General features: G+C 41.9%; 1 protein-coding gene across 4 annotated transcripts in view; it reads right to left on the reverse strand.

The window, feature by feature from the left end:
* Positions 1–71: 71 nt before the first annotated feature.
* Positions 72–22,172, reverse strand: part of LOC103139519 (tensin-2-like) — a 27,915-nt gene continuing 5,814 nt past the window's right edge. The window contains exons 2-27 of one of the 4 annotated variants that reach the window (XM_007554180.2): positions 20,420–20,525; positions 20,201–20,238; positions 11,681–11,713; positions 11,543–11,592; positions 10,933–11,116; positions 10,796–10,846; positions 10,257–10,379; positions 10,092–10,156; positions 9,516–9,599; positions 9,316–9,428; positions 9,116–9,176; positions 8,799–8,874; positions 7,977–8,106; positions 7,321–7,386; positions 7,113–7,229; positions 5,607–7,025; positions 5,336–5,486; positions 4,369–5,228; positions 4,114–4,245; positions 3,583–3,675; positions 3,294–3,371; positions 3,114–3,191; positions 2,817–2,985; positions 2,501–2,569; positions 2,121–2,150; positions 72–1,544 (exon numbers count right to left, since the gene is read on the reverse strand). In XM_007554180.2, coding sequence (XP_007554242.1) covers positions 1,400–1,544; positions 2,121–2,150; positions 2,501–2,569; positions 2,817–2,985; positions 3,114–3,191; positions 3,294–3,371; positions 3,583–3,675; positions 4,114–4,245; positions 4,369–5,228; positions 5,336–5,486; positions 5,607–7,025; positions 7,113–7,229; positions 7,321–7,386; positions 7,977–8,106; positions 8,799–8,874; positions 9,116–9,176; positions 9,316–9,428; positions 9,516–9,599; positions 10,092–10,156; positions 10,257–10,379; positions 10,796–10,846; positions 10,933–11,116; positions 11,543–11,592; positions 11,681–11,713; positions 20,201–20,238; positions 20,420–20,525 — 4,521 coding nt within the window. In that variant the 3' untranslated portion in view covers positions 72–1,399. The other 3 variants (XM_007554181.2, XM_007554184.2, XM_016672573.1) reach the window with 3 other exon arrangements.

Below are 22,172 nucleotides of genomic sequence, written 5' to 3' on the forward strand. Positions count from 1 at the left end.
GGTAAAACATGATAGCGGATAATTGAAAAGTAGTAAAATGCTACACAAGAATGATTAAACACACATCTCTATTTGAATTTAGGATCTTGGTTTAATATTCTGGTCAAATATGACATACATCATCCCTTCATTCTTTTTAACACGTCAAATACCTAAAATATATTACTTTTTAACATACACATCCCATATGAAAATAAGGATCATACTGTCAGTCATATAAAAGTACCAAAGAGATACATGTAGAAAATAAGGAAAAATGATTAAAACAGAACTTTGGCTTTAGGTTGCATTTCTCTCCAAAGCAAGGCATTCCTCAATATGGTTCTTTCACAAATATGTATGTATATAAAAGATCAAAAGAGATATCTTTCAAAGTATATTTTACTCTAACTGCAGCTATTTTATCCTATTCATTTTCATCTCACACAAATGTCTTGCCTTATTTTTTGGAGTTTTATTGAAGGGGTTTGCTGCTGATTTTCCAAAGTTAGCTAATTCAGATCTAAATGTCTTATATCCGTTTCCTAAAACTGATGGCGTGTATTACAGAAGCGACCCTTTTGTCCCATACATTTAGAAATTAATATCAGATAAGTTATATCAGATTGTGTTAGAAATAAAATGCATCTTATATCTGATAAGGGTTAAACAGCTGTCAATGCAATTACAATATTATATTCAATTACATGCTTTTTTTTCTGTGTGATAACTGTGTTTAAAGATTAATTATTTCCAGGTAGTCAAAAATGTTTTTAGTGTGAAAGTTTTTATTTTTCTATGATTTTCTACAAAGTCCTTTCTTTAAATCACTTACACTTCTCTGTCTTGCATTACATTCAGAAAACATCTGCATTTATATCATTTTGCCTTTTAAAAGTGAAACTTGCTTTTCTACCACATTGTCCACATTCATGAACCTCTTTCTGTATAGCTTTAAAAGTCTATGTTTAGGTAAATAAATATATGTGGTAAATGGGTTTTCTTTGATGTGATTTTTGTATTTAGTTGTACGCCATATGCTGTGCCTGAAACACAGTAAAGATATAAAAGAAAAAAAAAACACACACAAACACGATAAAAAAAAATGAAAAAGAAAAACAACTCATGTTTCAATCTCATTTGGCAATGTTAGGTCAATCTTTGGCTTTTTCAACAACGCCTATATGATTTCCTGCTCTGCAAATTAACTTCAAAACAAGACATCCTGCAAAAAAAAAAACTCATTCTATAAAATTGGATTGTGATACAAAAACAGTCACACAACATTGCACATAAGTGCTTAACTGCATAAAAGGCAAAGAAAAATATAGCTTCTGACAAAACCCCCCATTTATTTAAAAATGTGTCAAAAGCACCTTGTGATGCTTAAATAGTGCATAATTTCCAATAACTCTGCTCCTCATCTTCGTAGCTGTGGTCCTAGCATGACTTTGTTGATGAAGTTGACGATTGCCACAGCTGGCTGCTCGGGATCCATCTCTGCAAACAGGTGACACACATTCTCTGTTGTTGTCCCAGTCCGTCTCGCCACAAAGCCGAACATCCTGCAAAAGAGAGGGGGCAATAAACCACTCTGCTGTGGATCTATATGGGCAGTTCCACCTCCAATGTGAGACCACCATAGTCGGAAAATATAGGTATGGGCTACCTTGGAAACCCATGCTGTATTTTTTGCAATCCACATAAAGGTGAAATCCTATGGTACTATGTTGATATTCACTTAGCTCCTGAGAGTGACCAATTCTTTCACTATTTTCTTAGAAGCAGCTTGCATGCTTTTTGACTTTAAGCCCTTAGGACATTCGAGGAAATTAGATCTGTTGAATTTAATGGTTGTCGAAGGGGTCATTGGAGCCATTAATTGTCTGAATACACTATGCCCTTTGATGAGGCATTTCAAATTACTTCAAAGTAATAATAAATACATACAATTGTGAGTAAGTTTTGCTGTTATAAATGCAAACACATGCTTTCAAACATTTTCTTTCCCTCGCCTGCCTAACTGATAGAAAACAAAATTTATTTTCAGAAGTGATTGAGGCAAAAAGACATGCAAAAAATACAAACACACTGCGACAGCAAAAAAAAACAAAAAAAAAACACACAACACAAGCACTTACTTGCTTGATGTGCTGTCAGAATTAGTCCACCTGAAGCAAGGACACACAGGGACACAGACAAAACATCCAGATACATGAAAAACACACACAAAAAAAGGAGTCAGCTTCTAAAAACACTTGTTAGAAATTAGAGTTTACATACATACATGTCATAGTGAAACCACAGAGAAGCCGCTCGAACGTAGAACTTATGCTAAACATTTTTTTAGTAAAATTTAAAGTACACAAAAGGCATCTTTTACATCAGCAGCAGCAAGGGCACTTTTGTTATGACATTCATTAAAGACAGCAGACGTAAACAACTGCATGTAGAGATCCGGTCCGATACCTTTTTGTGTTTTCACAAAATGCAGTGGCAGTGTGTGTTTGCTTGTTCAAACCTCTGATTTTGTGGGTCCAGACTGCTGAAAGTGACACTGCTGATTGGATAATGCCGCCTAAAGAACACTCTGCACAGACAAAAAAGAAAACATGACAAGTCTCTTTTTGACATTTGCATGAGGATTATGTACGTTTGCTAGGGATGTCTTCATCAGAATTCAAAGAATTTGACTGTAGCATCAATCTCGGAGGCAAAAACGTTTTATTAGGACAGCTTGTCATGACACATGTCTTACATTTGTTCGCTGTTTTTTAATCAAACTGATCTGTGTGTGTGTGTAACCGTGCGAAAAATGTTCACTATGCAAAATGTACCTTCTTTTACTGTCAGTCAGGGTGATCCCTTGTGAAGACACTTTGAAGTGGACCACTGTTGGAACTGGGCGTGGACTTAGAGCCTTCGTACACTTGATCGCCTTGGAAACAGCCTCTGGGCCCGTTAAAGACTCTGTTTCCACCGAATTCAGGTAGAGCACGTTGCATGCTAAATCAGTGTAAAAATGCAAATGATGTACGTGAGGTCAAACATACATCTCAAGCAGTTTTAGGTGTTCAAAGACAACAAAAAAAAAGCTCAAACTGCAACATGCAATGAATAAGTCTATACTTTACCTGCTCCTTGTTTAAGGAGGTCAGCAGCAGTACTAGTATTTGTTGCACTTTGCATCTCCTGAAGCTCCCCAACCAAATCTGAAATATGGTAGACTTTAGCTGCTTTACCCAAAAATAAATTGTCGTGTCATTTATAGCAGATTTGTAAAATATAACTAGATTTGAGCTCAAAAATACTACCTTTGTCTGGGATGCGGAGGGCACATGGCAGAGAGATGGGAGTTATTGAATGTTGGTACACTAGAGCAGATAGGCTTCCTGAGACAAAGGGAGAAGAACAAAAGAAACAAGCAGCGTTCACAGCAGTGAAAGATTTGAAGAGACTAAAACAATGAATACAGGCAGCTCAATGGGGCACCAATTAAATAACAACACCTAAAGGCTTACAGGTTTAACTAATCAGCTTTATGTCTCATAAAAAAACGGAATATGTTAAGCATGATACAGTTAGCTCTACAAAATAACTGACCGAAGTAGGACTCATTCTGACAGCCCTTGATCTTCACTCCCCGTGGCCCTGTCTCGATGAGGAAGTGTCTTACCAGCTGTTCCACAGGGTCCCCTGCGAAACAGGAGAAGAGGAGGAAAAAAATAAGAGGGACTGTCATGCTGTCAAGGAGTGTGTGTGGTGTTTACCAGCTGGATCAACTTCAGACCTGTCTGATATACTCTATTGTAAGGGACAAGAAGAAATGGACTGACAAAAACAGGTCATGCAGCATGATGTAACCATAAATAAATTACATGTCAAAAAGGATGTGCAGCCCTCTTATCTCTCACTCTCTTGTTAGTTTTAGTCTAGTCATCCGTCCCTCGTCTTCTGCCCATCTGAGTCCAGCCGCCCTACAAAGGCTCAAAAAAGCTGCTTATAATCAGGATGTTGTTCTTTGGGTAGATGGTGTTTTCAGCACAGACAGACCCATAGACTTTATGTATTTCTTTACATAAAGTAAAGAAATACATAAATACCTAATGTGCAAAGAAAGTGTGGAAAGAGTACCTTTGTTTCCAGTGACGTTGGCATTGGGAGGAGGAGTGGCCACCTTAAGAGCGAGGCCATAAGCCCCCTGGAATGAGTTACTGTCTCTGATGAGGAAAGCCCCCGGCTCCTTGTCCTTCAACACAGCTATGGCTGTCGTAGAAAAGACAAATCAGTGACCTGGAAAGCTTTTTCCTTACCACGCTATTTACAGGTTCTTTGAAAATAATAAATCAAAACATGGATGGTGCTTTCTCAGATCGTTGTGACCCTTACCTTGGTCTCTGGAGATGCCTGGTTTGTACCAATATTTGGAGCTGTCCTGGACAAACTTAGAATTGACCCTCGTCTCTGCCTCTTCCGCGTAGCTGTGTTGTGCAGATTCCCTTCTTTGATCTCCCGCAGCAGGGGAAAAAGTAACATGGTGCACTGGCGAAGGACACGAGGAAGTGTGGAGTAAAGCAATATGTCCGTTGGGGGACACTGCTGTAGAGGAAAATCGTTTTTTCTCGGGAAGTGGTGGCTGGATGGCGGGGATTGTTACGGCAGTGTACCCAGTGTATGGCACATGAGGAACATTTAGCAATGAGTAATAGTACGAGGCTAAGGGGAAGGTGGGTGTATGGTATCCATCTGGCACAGGTGAAGGGGGCTTAGTGTCTGCTGAGATGTCTTGGTCTGGGATAAGTCTTCGTCCTGCTTTGTCATTAGCAGAGCTGAAGCGCTGATGAGATTGTTTATCTGTTGAGCCGATGGGAGAGTAAAAGGTAGGAGAGGAAAGACTAGAACTTAGATTATTAGAGGGATTCATGTTCAAGCTTTTACTGCAATCAGATGAAAGATTTATTGGAAGGGCAGTCCCATTGAGTTGGACTTGGACTGGAGGGATGATGACAGTGGCATAGTTTGAAATGTTTGATTTGGTCTTTTCATCTGAACTTTCTTTGACCCCAGCAACTGTAAGCTCATTATCGCTTTTCAGAAACGGCTCTGTTGAGGTTTTTGTAGGATTTGCAGTTACTGTTGAACTCTGGGTTTGTTCGTTTGATAGTGGTGTGACAGGTTTGCTTGTATTTGTGTCAGACTCCAAATGGGTCCCAACCTCTAGGCTTTGATTGGAGCTATCAGCGTTCACACTAATAATAATTAAAAAAAAGCAAAATATGGGACAAATTGAGCATTTATGCATATCTTAAGACGTGGACCAGTGTCAGAAAATATCTAAACAAAAAGGTTTACCAACCTGTCTTCTGTGTGAGTTGGGCTGCTGCTGCCAATAACTGTGTAGTCATGATCAGAGTCGCCTCCAGGGGTGCTTGACTGACAGCGAACATCAGATTTACTCTCTGAGTCTTGGGGTATATCTTCTTCTGCAACAGTCCTGGCTTTTTCCACTTTGACAGGAGAGATTTTAAAGTTGTGAAACAAAGGAAATGTAGAAAACACTACTAGAACCAACAACACAGGCTAAATTCAATAGCAAGATATTAAACTCCTAACAATTAAATATTCACCTTTGTGCTGCTCAGTGTGTGACTGCTCTCTGGATCCCAGAGGGATGTCAGGCAACCTTCCCCTTCCTGGAGACGGGCTATTTGCTGGCATAGGTGATGCTGATCCAGAGTGATATCCTGAGGCATAACCCCGACTTTCACGGCTTTCAGATGGAGAAGACTGATAGGGAGCACAGGGGCATGAGTGTCGGGGCTGTAGAGGCGTATGGTACCCACTGCTGGCTCCATCCCTTACATCCATCAAAGACTGAGGAATGGGGTAGTTTTGATCCTGTGCAATAGCAAATCTAGGCTGCTCTAGGTTTGAGACCTGCTCCAAAGTAGGGTGGTAGAGATGAAATGCCGGCAGCGGTGACTTGCATTGCCAGAGTTCTGCTTTTCCTGTCAGCTCCCATGACTTTTCTGTTTCCCAAAGTAGAGGTGCCTCTCTCGACCGCTGTACCCCAGCTCCTTTTGGCCAGTGTGTGTTTTCAGCTTGGTCTGAGTGCAGTTGTTGGAACATGTTAGCTGAGGATGACGGATGTTCTCGCCTGCTGGAGCAGTCCTGACAGTGGCAGTAGGAGGAAGATTTGGGCGAACTGACGGAAACCTCTCTGTAAGGGTTTCCAGGCTGCGGTTGGAGGGAGGGGTGAGGGCCTGATCCGTGGTCGGGATAGTGTAAGAGGTGACATTCCTCTCCGAGGTAGCATCTGTTTGAAGCAGGCAAAGTGTGACTGTGAGTGAGGGCATGTTCTGGGGTTAGGTAAGGGTAGCAAGACCTGTTGAGGCAGGGCAGGGATGGAGGATGGATTGGACGCTCCCATGTTAACTCAGTTACAGGGTGAGCGCTATGGCGATGGCAGAGCTCCATAATGGCTGAATGGGGAGGAGGAGACATAGATTTGGAGGGTAGGGCTGGCAGTGTTTGGCTTTTTGGATGCTTCTTAATGCTGTTGCAATGTCCAACAAATCGACCACCGGGAAGACAGAGATCTCTGTCCTTTTCCCATCCTGCGTCGCTACATCTTGCAGCTGCTTGACCACAGCAGGAGTGCTCTTGTCTCATAACCCCCGGACTTGAAGGATCTCCATCATCCAAAATTGCTGTTTCTCTATCCCTCTCTCTCTGTCTCCTCTTCTCCTTTGCCTTATCTTCCACATCTTCTTTCCTCAGTGGGCAGTCAGGGTCTTCTCTCTCAGAACAGTCAATCGACAGAGATGTTTCACTCAGTCGATCTGAAGAGACTGCGGAGGCTCTGGGACTACAATTGAATGCGAATGGTTGTGGTCTGGAGGCAGACTGGGTCTGGGGTTTCACAGTTGGGCTGCTAGTAAGGCATCCATTTGGCGAAGCAGCTGAGGAAGTTGCACCTGGTCCGCGTCGCTTCCTCACTTGTGCATACAAGCTGCCATCTAGAGGGCCTCTTGTGTGAGCGATATCTGATAGAATGGTGAAGACAAACAAAACCTGTTACCTCTGATTTTAACATCAAGTTTTGAGTCTGTTCCAGTTTGAATGTTTCTCACTTTCCGTGCTGTCTTCATGGTGAAGATTTAAGTTTTCATAGGAATCCCATCTGACCACTGGGTCTGAGGTTTTGTAGTCTACTTTAACAGAAGAGTCGTTCTTGCGGTATTCTCGACCTTTTAAAGCATATTTATTGAAACAAAGTGAAACACAAACCACAATTTAATATACAAATATGTGCAGTGACAGACAGAAAGATGAAAATACCTTTGAGTTTTTCTGGACTGTTTGCGAAGATGAACTCCACTGTAGCGTCTGGAGGGAATCTGTCATCTGCAGAAAGATGGGAACAAAGACGGAGACTAAAATATCCAGAGCATAACCGCAGAGAGTGAGAAAAAAATGTCGACCGGAGGGTGAGATCTGTGAAGCAGAAAAACCAAACTTAATAAATAAATAAATGCTGCTTTTACTCTTTTTAGAATAGAAAACAGGAAGAGCAGAAAGAATGTGAATGGTTTTAATAAATAGAGCAGAACACATCAGAGACGGCTGTCATCTGAAACAAAGCTTTCCTTTTGAAACTGAAGTCTCACTGTGGGCAATATTGTTCTACAAATCATACTATATACATGTGTCAGCATTTTGCACTGAGGGACTACTGTGACACTGCAACTAAGAGGATCCATGTGTGACCATCTCTTGTCATCTAAGCCGACGTCACTGTTTGCTATTTGCTTTAGGGCACACTCTGACACTACAATGGTCAGAGGAGAAAGTGGCTCTCGATTCATGTCGTCAAGTCAGCAACACAAATGCACAACAGGACTGCTAGTTGTTCATTCGTAACATGTATCAAAACATTTTAGCATTGCAGAGACGCTGAATATTCTTAGCACACTCTGGGGATGCACGTCTTGTACCGGTGCAGGCCAGGTCTAGTTCCGTCTTTCCAAACCACAGCTGTGCTCCGTGAACTGTGCAGGTGTGGAACTGGACTCTGAACACGACCTCCCTCTCAGCCGCTCGGCTCCGTCGGTGGTAGCACTTCACCTAACGAGGCAGGGGAGCAGACATTGAGGATCGTTTCAGGCGGAACATCTCAAATTTAAACTATGTGAGTATAAGTTAGGTATTCTTATCGTTTACGGCGGCTCAGGGCCTGCTGCTGTAATGTGAGACATGCTGCAGGATTCTAGATGTGTCCTGTGTTCAGGTCACATCTAGCACTGCGTGTCTACCACCCACTGTGCATGGATGGGGTGTGTTCAGGGATGTGCATTGTTATTTGCGGTATTACCGATCACCACACATAGTGTTGAGAAGGAAGGCCAAAAAGTAACATCTTGGTCTCATCCGACCAGATCAACTTCTTAGACGAACTCTGTTTAGTAATCCAATTACTTTTCTTAGATCAAACATAATTTTATTTAGAGCTCAGAGAGTAAATGGTGGTCGAATATAAATGTAATACAAAACACGTTTTCACATTTTTAATTGTTGAAGCGTTTGAAAACAATCTATAACTTTCTTTCCACTTCACTAACATGCACTAATTTGTGTTGTTCTGCCTCATAAAATCCCAAATGGGACAAACTGAAGCTTGCCTCTGTAACATTACAAAATATGGAAAAGCTCACGAGGTACTCCTACTTTTTGTAAAGCATCGTACCTACATGTGATTACAAATGGGATTTAAATCAAACTAAAGTTTTGGGATCAGTAAAAAAAATGACAAAACTTACCATAATGTCACCCTTTAATAGTAGAGCTGGCTCCATGGTCACACACAGTTTTCTTGCTCTAGAGCTCTGAGGATCACTGTGAGCATGTGAAAAGAAAAAAAAAAAGGTACATTTGGTTAAAACATACATAAAACAACATGTTTCAGTGGGATAAAACACAGGTAACCACTACTTTCTTTAATGTAAGCACCGACCAGGCTACACTTAAACACAGACGGTAACATGCAGAGTGAGCACCTGTCGAGGGGACTGAGGGACGGAAAACATATTCACCCATAGGAGGTGAGAGGTCACTGAGATATTGCAAAAATACTTACTAGACACCGGAGGTGTAAGCCAGCTGTAAGGACTGGTAGATTTTCAGAAAAGGATAAAAACCTGCAAGAAAAGTTGTGGGGGGAAAAAAAAATTGCTTGGGAAGGCTTCACTTTGTTTTACATGTAAAACTTAAAAACACCGTTTATTTATTGTTCCATCCTTATAATCACTACAAAACCACCGCAGAGCAGAAGCTGACCTCCTCCTGACTGGAAGTTTGGTAATGAGGGAACAAGGATCTGATGAAGGAACAGAGGACTGCTGTTCATTTTGATGGAACCCGACAGCAAGCTGCTGAAATAGTAGATGTACCTGTTAAAGAGAGGAAACGACGTGAGGCGAGAGCGAGAATGTGATTAGGAAGGCGACGTAATCTGCGGCGAACGGTGAATGTCAGACCTGCTCTGAGAGGGCTGCAGGGAGGAAGAGACTTTGTCTTCGCAAAACTTCCTCATGGCCAACGTCGTGAGAGCCTGGTCTGCTCTGAGGGCATAAGAAAAACAGCTGGTTTAAATAGAGGGAAACATGCAAAAAAAAAACAGTGTCGGTAAGGTGTGACGATTAAAGTTATTGAGGTTTGTAAAAAGAGAAAATCAAAAGAGATTGGAGATTGAAGGTGAGCATCTACATTATGCTCTCCATGCTAACTGTCCAAATCTCAAGACCAGTAACGATGACAAAGACGGTTTAAAAAGTGAAACTCTTTAGTTAATTTATCTTTTACTTTTAAAATCCTGTTTCAGAGTAAAATGTGTCTTACATACACTGTGTTTATATCACCTCTGATCCTAATATTAATATTTATGACCACTATGGAGAGAAATCTAGAGAAATATTTTAAATGCTGCTCTTATGTCTTCTTACCGTATTGGCAAATCTAAACTGGATAAAAGCAGTGCTAGCAGGTCAAAGCTTTACAAAAACTGGAGATTGCTTTAATTATGTGTCTCAGTAGCTTATAATATTGCACATTACCCAGCTGAGATCTTGCTGTAGTGCATGTAAGCCGCCACTATCACCCCTGTTTTTCCTTTGTTTCCCTGTGAGAGCAAAGACAAAAGAGAGCAGCAAATTAGATCATTCACTCTCTCACATCTTTCACACAACAAATTAGCCAAAGGGTCTTTGAGCTGCACCAACTTTGCAATGGAGAACCACGACGTTGTGAGGGTCAGAGGTCAGCCACGTCTCCATGGCCTTGCAAATGGCACAAATCCTGTCCAGCGGAGGGGCGTGCAGATCAGGCCAAGCATAGTCATGCACCTGGGCATCAGAGGAGGATTGATGTTCAGATTTATTATATATATTTTTACTGATGCAAAACCAAGTATGGCCAGCTCATAGGGTAACATAAATCAAATAAAAAGTATGACGCAAGGTGTTGTTATCCCTCAAAGTAATCTCAGTGTGTTCAGGGTGTTAGTGTCCCATGCATTTGCCATCGGCCTCTTTTCTACTTTTCTGATTAGTGTCCTCTGCCTTGAAACAATTCATTCATGAATTTCCTTCAACCGCACAAATGTCCACTGCTCTGGTTTCACATCAGATCCTAATGAAATACATTTCTTGTGTCTTCACAAAACAGAATGCGATCAAGTTCAGAGGGTATGTAAACTTCTGCAAGAACCTTTATTGCTTAAATAGCACCTAGCACCAAATTCAGGAGGAAACACTCTTACCTTGGGGTTAAGTCTGGTGATGTCATGTCTCTTTTCTGATAAATTCAGAAGCTGGATGAAGCCAGAAGCATGTACAAATATCAGTAACTGGTCAGGGGTTAGCTCTTTCCTTATTTCTGTCAGTAGATTAAACTAACCAGAAACTTGTCCTGGTGCTTAGATTTGAGCATGGATGCCACCTCCTGCAGGTTTTGCCGGTACCTCTGTTCCTCCAGGTCTGGTACGAAGAAGACAGAGATGATTCTCTCTGTGATGTAAGTGAGGTCGAAGTCGTAGTGCCCCTCCATCACATGTTCCATCACCTGTTCAACGCTTTTCCTCCTGGAAAAGATTGAGAATCCACTCTTTGAGGGCGTCAGAAACAGACAACGGCACCAAATCGATGACATTTAAGTTCTAACATTGTTCAAACCAGACATTTTTCTAAACTCGAGGAAAAGACAAGGCTGAACCTGGAAAGGGAAAGCAACGCTGAGAGAGCAGCAAGAACCGCCAACGAGTGCAGCTTGTGTTCCTCAAGCGACAAAAAAAATCTCCTGCGTTCTCTACTTGTCCGGGCTAAAGAGTCCACAAATCCAAATAAGTGGAATTGCACTGGATAATGTCAAAGTAGAAAAAAGTATGAATATGTTTTAATCAAAGCTGTGTGTACCCTTGTGAGGGCCTCTGCACATCTGCTTTCATAAATATAAAAATACCCAGACTGGTCCCTCTGCATGTCGAGGGGCTTTTAAGTTTTTTTGCTACCTTGGTAAGGAGCCCTTCTTCTTCTGTGACACTGACTTTGTGGAGCTGTGCTGAGAAAGAAGACAGAAAAGAGCGGTACACTCTCTGCAATGAAACACGACGAAGCACAATGAAATATTCAAATTTGCACAAACATACCAGATCTGGCACGGGGATGCAGGCGGTGGGGACCTGAGAGGAAAGGAAGCATATGGTTAGATTCTGCAGGAGTAAACAAATGCACCCATTCCCGCAGACTGGGAATAAATTAGCTCGTTATCTCGTCATTTGTTTGATTTAACGCGCCTGGCTCCACTCCAGCAGCGAGTAAGGAATGGAGAACAACTGTGGAACGAGAAGGAAGGACATAATGCTGATGAGGAGGGTAGTAAAATTTATTCCTCTGCTGTCATCTCCAGCAGATGGCCGGAAGACGTTTTGGCATAAATATTGAAATCTCTCACGACAAAAAAAACAAAAAAAAAGAAGAAAAAAAAAAGAGAAAAATTGTGAGAAACCGTCAATTAAGAAATAAACTTATCAATACATAAAGATGTTGATCCACTCCGAGAAGCAGCTGAAAACATTTTCAGAGACTTCAGTTACCCTTTTCTCTTAACTTTGTACGGTTTGGCATAAAGAATGATGGATAGAGATTGGAAAACACATCAAAAGTTTAATATAAATGTTTATATCTTTTTATTTATCCTATGAAAAGATGGTGTAGGGATTCACTGCTGCGGAAAGTCTACACATGTGTTGTGCAGTCCTTCTACGCTTCTGATGACTCAACAATAACTAAAACATAAGGCAAAACACACAATCAAAAACACACAGGGAGACTCTGAGGCCCTTTGAAAAGGACACAATAACGCCACCAAAAAATCTCCACATTGCTGCCTCTTTTATTCTGAACTGGTCATACTGAGATCTCGACTAACTGGTGTAAACCCATATGCCACTGCTAAAGTATTTAAAATATAAAATTTGCGATTTCTGCTCAGCTCAGAAAATGTGACGCCAGATCAGCTTATAAACTTTTGACCTCTTGAACAATTAAACGAACAGCTGAGCCGAACTCAGTGGTATCTCAGGGAAGCCAGACAGTCGGGGTTAAAAGGTGGCAAACACTGACAGGTGTCAAGTTCTTGACAACAGCGGAGATTTACAACTACAGCAACAGAAGAAAATGTTTATAAAAAGGAGAATTCCCATTGGACACTGCAAGACTTTACTATGTAACCTGATTGGTTGTAATAAAGTAGGCTAACATCCCCCCTTTTTAAAATATATACTCTGCATTTTATTAGGTACACTGGTTTAATTGATTGATAGAAGAAACAGTAGAACAAAAGAACCAATCACGTGGCATCAACTGAATAAATTTAGTAAATCTAGACAAGGTGAAGATTCCCAAGCAATATAATGGAAGACAAGGGGATTCAAGTGACCTTGAAAGTGGCACAGTTTCACAGCCACCTTGAGTATTTGAGAAGCTACAACAGGTTCAGTGCATTCGGTTTACAGAGAACGGACCAAGAACAGAAAACAGAAAATGAGCTGCAGTTGTGTGGGTAAAAATGCCTTGTTGATATCAGAAGTCAGAGAAGTCCGGGCAGAAAAGGAGGGCAAAATACAACCAAAGTGTGTCGGATACAGAATGAGGCTACAATAAAAAAAAAAAACATAAAAAATGAGACCAGAGCTGCAGTATTTCAGATGGCACGGCAGAATTTGGTGTAAACAACGATGTGGGCACGTGGATCCATCCTGTCCTGTGTCAATGGTTCAGGCTACTTGTGTGAGTAGTGTAGGCGGTATTGTCTTGCAGCACCCCAGAAAGTTAAAATTCTAGCAATACCAAGTGCATAAAGGCAAAGAAACTACCATCATCCATCTGTTAAAATTTGGACAAGTGGCATAAATATTGAAAACAAGGCAGGAATTTCTTCACGCTGCCACTAGAACTGTACACAGCAACGAGGGGTGGTGTGAGGACGGAGGAGGACTCTGTGGTATTTCGTCCAGTAAATTTAAGAAATATTTATAACAGTTGTTATACTTGTTTATGTACTGATTGTTGTACAACATAAACCAAAAACTTCCAACTTTAATACCTTCATGTCTGTAGGCACAGATGTGGGCAGATCATCCACATGAACCCAAATGAATAAACACTGTGATCAAGCCATGGGGGATAATTCGACAGGTTTAATAATGGTAATTAACAGAATAAATTGAGTCCAGGAAGGAACAGCAGGGAGACAGACAAAACAAACAAATGTACCCATGTAAAAATCCAAACGTAAACACACAGATACACATGTAGTAAAAAAAAAAAAAAAAAAAAAAGTGAACCTTAGAGGAGACCACGGAGGAGCAAAATTCAGGCAGAAGAGCAGGACACCAACGTCAACAGGAAGCAATTTGCAACAGGATGTCAGAGTTAGTCGGCAGAGGTCCACAAACACACAGAACCGTGCAGGGCAATGCATGTGTGCTCGGTAGCTCCGCCAGCCGCAGGGTCTTCATTAATGCATGCAGGAGCCGACGGGAGTGGGGCCATCTGGTTCAGTTTGTCTTGTTCATAAGTTAGCATTTACTAAGGTGCCAGTGACAGCACTCCATCCCTCCCTCCGACAGGAGCAGGGATGGACTGGCTGGTGGGGTCCTGTGGTTCACGTTTTCTTATTCTTCCAGAAAAGAAACTTTTCATTCACTCAGTAGAAACTGTAACAATGCAGATTTTCAGAGTTATCCCAAACTGAGATTTTTTTTTTTCTCTCCAAAAGTTTAGTCTACTGGACAAGTACGTAAAAGAAAACATTTCATTTATTTTAAGAAACCTTCTCTTCTCTGTATAATAAATCTACCAAGTGATTCATCAGAAGTCGGATCTGAACTGACGTGAGTCTGAACGAGCCTAAAAGCGAAACGTGACTGCTCGTTCCCAGTGATGACGAGGCAAACTACTGATATATTTCACCATATTCTGTACATTCATTAATCTCTTTAAGTTTTACAACCTTGACCTAATTTCTTCCAAATTTGGAAATTTCTAAAATTCTGACTTTTGAGTACCAACGTCCAAAAGTATTAATTTTTTTTCATCTAAATGTAAGTCTTCTTAAACATTGGGAGGTTGTTTTTTTTTTCTTTACATTTCATAACTTTAACTGCAGTTATAATAAAAAACAAAAACATATTGTATTTGTGGTCATTTTTAGCCCCATCTGCCTCACAGTGAGAAGGTTCTGTGGATTCAATACTCTTTCAGTGTCCCACTTTCCAAAAACAGGCAAAACTGTTATAAGGTGTGTGTGTGAATATTATTTATCTTGCAGATTGTCGAGCTGTCCAGGTTGTACTCTGCCTCTTATCTGTTGACCGGTGACGATGACGCAAAGCAGCCTTACAAGAATTAATTACAAAATGAATGGTTGAAAGGAAACAAATATTGAGTGTCACCCAAATAAGTCTTGCATAGTAACACAGGCTGTCCTTTTCCTTTCAGATCTGTTTTGTCAGCCTAATGTCAATAAATAAACCCATTTATTGAGGTTTCAAAACCAAACCCACAATGTTGCGTCAAACCCATGATGCATACATTTTTTTCAGGTATGGATTGGTCCATTTTCCTCACAGGATTGGTGATGCAAAGCAACCCAACATTTTGACATGGTCCACTTGACTACAGTCGATTGTTAAGCCCTTGCAGTATCAAGACAGTAACGACAGTTGTATGCGTCCGCTTGATGACTGCCGTGTCTTGCTTTGTGTTTTCAGAGAAAGCAAATCCAACTGTCAGACCAGCAGTGGCGGTGGGATCTACACGTGAATGTTGGAGACTCAGGCGTCAGGCGTTTCTCTCTGAGCTGACATCTCTCACTGGAAAGAGGGAGAAGTGAGTAAGCCACCCTGTCAGTATGAGGGGAAAAATGACCTCAGCTCCTTCCAAATTCCATAGACTCATGAAAAGCTAAAATAAAATCCCTTTTTTTAAAAAAAAAATAATAACAATAATTAAAAAAAAAAAAAAACTCAGAAAGTTCAAGTTTAGCTCAGGGAAATTTTAGGAGTGGCTGGAGGCCACGTGTCATTCATCTCTGCATTTTATCTTTCTGCTTTCATCATTTATTCCCAAATTATCACTCCTCCCCTGTCCCCTTTAAACACTTCTTCTTCTTTCATTCATCTATGCCGCTGCTTACAGTGCTTCAAGCAGGACCTCTTACCCCCTCCCCTCCCGTCACCCATTGAGGCAAAGTTAGATGACAAACACCAGCCTGATAAGTATCGCCACACGGAGCCAGCGCTCGTCACAAACAAACGGGTCTAAAGCAAGTAGAGGGAGGGAGCAGGAGCTCAAAGCAAAACCAAACCATAAAGGGGATAGAAAGATAGGGGGGGGAACTTATCAGGGAAAAAAGATGGGAGAGGAAATGGGGGATGGAAACAGAGAGGGAGAAAACAAGGGAGAGTTCTGAGTGGGAGAAAGATGTCAACAGCTGAACATGCCTCATGAGTCTCACACAGATTTAACGGCGCTATTTTAATAAGGCTTCTTATTTTAGACTAGATAGAATCTATCTCAAAAGACTTGAAAGCTTAGTTTGACTATTTGGATGTCAGTCATCTCACAAATCCACTCACCTTCTTTGTTGTAATTATGGCAACACTTCTAAGTGGATTCGTAGCATGTGCCATGTAGCCAGTTTATGGCTGTGGTAAATCACTGTCTTTAGTTGGCCTAGCTGCCCTTTTTGGTCAAGAGCGCTTAGCACCTGGACAACTAAAACGAAACAACTCTCACATTCACACAAAGCACACAAAATGCGTTTCAGATGGCATTCTTAAAGGCTTAGCTTGTTTTTGAATGCTCTACATCAATGGGGAACAGGCTAATTCCCGGAATATTAATGGGCTTATCTCAGGAAATGAAAAGCAGAGGGTCAGTGTAAACATTTGAGGGATGCATCCACACATGTGGCCTGCATGATACTCAGCCGTTGCCAGGGCGAGGGAGAGCAGTAAAGTTAAATTAAGCGTGATAATTATCTGCATGCGGCTCGTGATGTCGGTGATTATTACGAAACACAATAATAAAGCGACTGCGATAAGCCGCCGTCGTCATTTCACAGAGCTATTCATCACGACGGATATTTTTGTTTCTCTCCGACATCCGCTTCGGCCTGTCTTTACCGACTGTGTTTTTTGCCTTCCCACTAATGCGCGGTGACACTTTGCGCTGGCACAGGACTGCGTGTTTACCTGCTCCCTGCGGTGACACATGAAAGGCTGCAAAGGTTGGAAAATGAGGCTCCCGGAAGATGGGGGTAAAAAAACAACAACATTTGGATGAGAGCTGGCCTTTCTGCAGGATTTACTCCTCTTGAACTGTTCCACACATTTCTAGCATTACACCTAGAACCTGCAATGTATTCCATTAGAACTTTATGGAATAGAACGATGCAAAGTAGAAGGCAAATGATTCCAGCTTACATAGTTTGATACCCCTAAATAAAATCCACTTGAGAAGGCAGTTAATGGATTCTGCCTGTGTCTAATTTGATCTCAGTATAATGACAGCTGTTAAAGGTTTGTGTCAGTGTAGCACATAGAGGGGCCATGGAAAACACATGGAGTTACTCTTGTAAGACGGAAACTCTTTATCTTTTGACCTGCGTGCAAATCACTCTGAAAAGCATCCCTACGATGAAACATGGTGGTGGCAATAACATACTGGGAGCTGAAATAATAAAATAAATTTAAAAGAAAAAGCTTATGGCCTTTGAATAGTTTTTCAAGAAAATGTCTTTGGCCTCACCCGCCAGCAGAAAAAGCTAGATAAAATACAGCTTTGCAGAATTAAAAAAAAATATATATATCCACTCCCAACAACTACAAAAAAAGCACACAGCCTAATTACAATGTCAGCTGACAAATAGGTATGTATCACTAAAATAGCAGAGACTAAACCAAAGGAAGCAACAAACATGCACGTTAATATCAAAATTAATCAGCCTAAGCCAGGATGTCTGAATGTTTATTCGCAGACGGACATCAACAGAAACTGTTTTGTGCGCCTTTAATGTGAAAGGCATCAAAGACGTTCATTCAGGGTCGCAGCATCCAAACCAGCTTCTGTAATTTGAGTTCCACCCCAGTCCCATGCCGTTTTCCTCATAAAAGTCTCATTAAAAAGTAATTGTTATGAATTCACTCGGGAGGATAAATCATTCAAATCTGTGTATGTTTTACAGGTCAGCAGAGGAGTGCTTTTAATTCATTGGAGCAAACAAAATCCATATATATATATATATATATATATATCAAACTATGAGATCTCTGGCTACATATTTATAAGAAAAAAAATGCATACAACAGAGAAAAGTCTGCAGAGAAAATAAAACTAAAAAAAAACAGATTACCTAAAAGAAGTTTCAGCTGCTGTGCCCCCATCATGGGAAGCTAAACTCAAATAAATACAACACGGAGCGTGTTTTACCTCTTCCAGAGGAGCGTCAGTCCGTTCCCTCCGCCTCTGAGCGGTCCTGTGTGTGGACTAAATCGACACACAAGCCCGCCTCACTCCTCTGGCGCACACAAACGCTTTGCTCGCTCGCTCTCTCACCAACTCACTTCATCTTCCACCCTCATAATAAGGCACACACGCACACTGTGAGTGTGCAGGCGGAGCGCGCGGCGCAGCATTAAACCCTCTCACTGCGTCTGTGACATACACGCAGAGACGGCCGAGCGCGTCAGCGGGGCAAGTGCTGCTGCTTTGCTCGTGCACTCAGGGCTACTTCGGTATTCTGCATGCAGACAGCAAGCTGCCGTGCACGGTGCACTGATGTCTGCTGACCTCTCCGGCAGCCTTAGGGTCTGGGTAGTAGAAATGACAAAAGAGAAGCTGAAGTGACAGAAGGACGAGCATGAGTAATCTTGTATTTGGATGAATGGCAAAGATAAATAGGGGAGAAATTCTGAAATCCTACCAGATTGTCAGACACTTTAGTTTTAACAACAGCAATAAAAAAAAGCAGAAAGATGAAAATGTGGCATTTGAAACTGTTACAAGAAGATGACTTGGCGTGACATGAAGCAGACATCAGTCTCCACCCTTGACCTAATGTTCCTCTTTATTTATGAATACCCCAAAATGGGAATGATCAAACACACACACACACACACACACACACATACACACACAGCTGCCTCCCACCCCCACAATCACTCACTACCAAGCATCTGTGGCACTCCTGTCATTTTCTATATTTACCCACTCTGACTTCTCCTGTCCACACCGATCACCATCCCGTGTGACGAAGTCGTCCCTCATCCGCGGAACCATGCTTCCCTGGCTGCAGCCTCAGAGAAATGTTTTTGCCTACTGCCGTGGTGACCAGAGGCATAAGTGTGTGTGCGCGTGTGCATCAGAGATAAGAAAGAATGTATAGCTTTCTAAGAGTATTTTTGATTTGTTGTGCCGAACATGAACAGTGGCATACAGCAACCTGCTTGTGGTGGGGTCATGACCTCAGTGGCGAGTGATACTGAGCTGTTGTCACATGAGGGTAAGGGGACTGCTGCCAATGTTTTGACATAAGCTGTGGACAGAGGGAGTGCTTGTCTCACAGAGTGGAAACATGTCATCCTAAAATGAAACAGTCCACTCTTTGTCCAAAGCCCTGGGTTTCCAACACGTTTTCCACTTTCGGGCCTTTACTTTTATTTATAGGTTCTTTACATCCCATTTATTTGAGATGTAAAGACAAATGGGTTTGTGTTCAGGATTTGCCAAAATCAGCTGTAACATAGACCGGTCCAACATAAATAAAACCAGACTAGTTCATTGCTCAGCATCTTATTCGAGCGTGATCAATATTATTCAGAGCAATCAACACGGACAACAGCATCTCTGCTAAACGAAGTGAACAAAAATCAGAGCTTTTGCTCAGATGTGTCTTAGCATCAGCACCAGATTTCAAAGATGCTATCAACTATTTCGTGAATTCTAAATTAAAATAGTAAAATCAAAAACAAAAGCCTGAAAAGAAGCTGTTTAAAGTTTTTCCACCAGCTACATAACAGCAAAAACGTGAAACAAGGCGCTCTGGTCAGACGAGACTTAACCTTTTGGCATACACGCAAACTAGCACATTGTTCATGTGTTAGTTTGGTGGTGGCAGCATCATGGCGTGGGGACATTTTTCAGAAGACAGTGTTAGAGGCTGCAAAAGAACTGTAGCCGGGGTGGAGGTTCACCTAGTAGCAGGACGACAGCTCTGAACATACAGCCACAGCTACATGCATGGATTGAAGGTTGAGTCACTTCCTTTTGGGGGTGACACAGATGCTGGAGTTTGAACAGCAGTAATTGTTGGGGTGTGCAGTACTGATGCGTGCAGTAAATGTGTAAGTAGGAATTTGACGCGTTTTGTAAGTTTGGGTGTTATAATACAGCCCTGTGTTTCAGCGACACGCACAGGGCCGTCAAATTCTGCTAGGTGTATGATGTGTAGCTTTGGGTTCAGTAATCACATAAAAATTAATTGAACCAAATTTTATGGCTGCAACGTGAGAAAAGGTGAAACTGTTCCGAGGGGAACGCCTCCGACCAGAAAAAGGGTGAGGTGTGCTTTTGGGTGACTTTCGGTTGAATGTCCGTCTTACCTTTGCTTCACACATCTTGTGGACCACGATCTTGCACTCTGCAACCAACGAGAAGAGGAGCTGGTTTAACGCTGAGAATCAACTTTGAAGTCCATGAAAAAAGACAGCCAGGATGATCTTGTCTGCCTGCATCCCCGCTGGTCAGGCCCGACTCTGGACCTGCTGCAACCTGATCTGACAGAGGTGTATGTGTGTGTGTGTGTGTGTGTGTGGACTCACCCTTGCAGAAAGCTCCCGGGTTGTCAATGTTCTGCTGGCACACGTCACACACCCGTCGTTTCTTGAAGCTCTTCGCTGTGAAGGCGTGACTCGTCGGCTTGGTGAGCTGGAGGAACACAAAGGCCGATCACCAATGCAGGATTATGCAGCGTATGCACGAAAACACAAACGCTGCTCCTGAGAGGAAAGCTTTGTTTCAGCGATGCCAAACAGAAAAGAGCATGAAAACTCTCCCAACTGCGAGTGTGTGACGTCGTGACGAGCCAAGGTTTGGCGTTTTTCTTGTCATTTCCTCGGGGCATCTTGGTTCAGATTGTACCCCTGCATTGCTGCTGTCAGTGCGGATGAGTGCTGTTTCAGCGACACACCGGCATGCACACGGATAGACTGCTGTAAACTCAGCATCCTCCACGAAAGAATACCTGTCATCTCACACTGTCTTTTAAAATGCTCTGATTCTGTCTCGGTCTGTGGGCCGATTGCATGACGAAACACTGGAGGTTCAGCTGCTCATTTCCATCTCCCTTCTTTTTTGAATTTGTACAGGCAAGCTGAATGCGACCGAATGTACCGTTGAGCACATTTATTGTATAAATTATGTTTTTTCTTATCTTGTCCTTTTTCCAGATACACCTTCAAATCGTGTTGTGTGACGTTTTCTCTAATGTGATATTGAGCTAAGATCTTTGTTCAGCATTGCAAGGTGGGAGCTACCTGGACAGTGTTAGCAGCTATGTAAATATAAACTTGGAGTTTCTGTTGGCAAAGGAAAACATAAGTCTGACAGAAGTAGACTCAACTATTTACTTCTGGAATACAGTTTCATATACACTGACTTACAAAAGTATTCACACACTTTAAGTTATCCCCCCCCCCATTTTCTCCTAATACAGCCACTAACTTTAACGTATTTTACTTGGATTTTGTGTGATGAACCTAATGAAATTATGTAAAACGGCTTTATTTCATTAAAAACCGGTAAACTGCATGCAGGCTTAGATCTAGTCCATTTTTGCAGCTTCTCACACGTTGGCCTTCATGATCTCCCTGTATTTCCCTGATGCACTTTCCTGTCCCCGCTAAAGGACGACATTCCCCCAGCATGATGCTGCCACCCCCATGTCTCAAGTTGGCGATGGTGTATTCATTGTTTCCATAGTTTATTTTTCTTTTGTGTGTTTACTCATGTTGCCTAACGACCCTGACAGAGCAGCTGCATTTCACCAGGAATAAACTACACACTTGTAAACTCTATATAACACATAAGTGACTTTGGGAGCAATTAGTTAGTACTGAATTTTATTTATTTTATTTCAGAATATCGCAGTAAAACAATGCTGAATGCAATCCCATGGTATGCTTTCTGGTTGGTGAAAGCAGTGGCGCAATACACATTATTCAGGTGGATGCGAAAACATAAATCGGCGCCGCACCCCCTCCGAGGGAAGGAACGTCGGAGTGAAGGAGCGACGCTCACCCGCCCGAGGCGACGATACGTGAAGTGTAAAAATCGCTACATTTACCTCGTTATGTGCGAGAGGTGAAGGAGCGTGAGGCGCGCTGAAGTGTATGGGAAAACATAATCGGTGCGTCGCCGATTTGCTGGTTATTTAATTTGTTCCTTTGAAATGGAGGGAGAACAGATTATTTCAGGTGGCTGGACTATCCATAATTTTGGGAAATTAAAAGCAACTGTTTCCAAATTCTCAAAAATTATTATGCGTGATAGCATACTTGTTATGATCCGTGTTTT

Source organism: Poecilia formosa, unplaced genomic scaffold (assembly GCF_000485575.1).
Source record: "Poecilia formosa unplaced genomic scaffold, Poecilia_formosa-5.1.2 Scaffold62, whole genome shotgun sequence".
Taxonomy (NCBI): Eukaryota; Metazoa; Chordata; class Actinopteri; order Cyprinodontiformes; family Poeciliidae; genus Poecilia; species Poecilia formosa.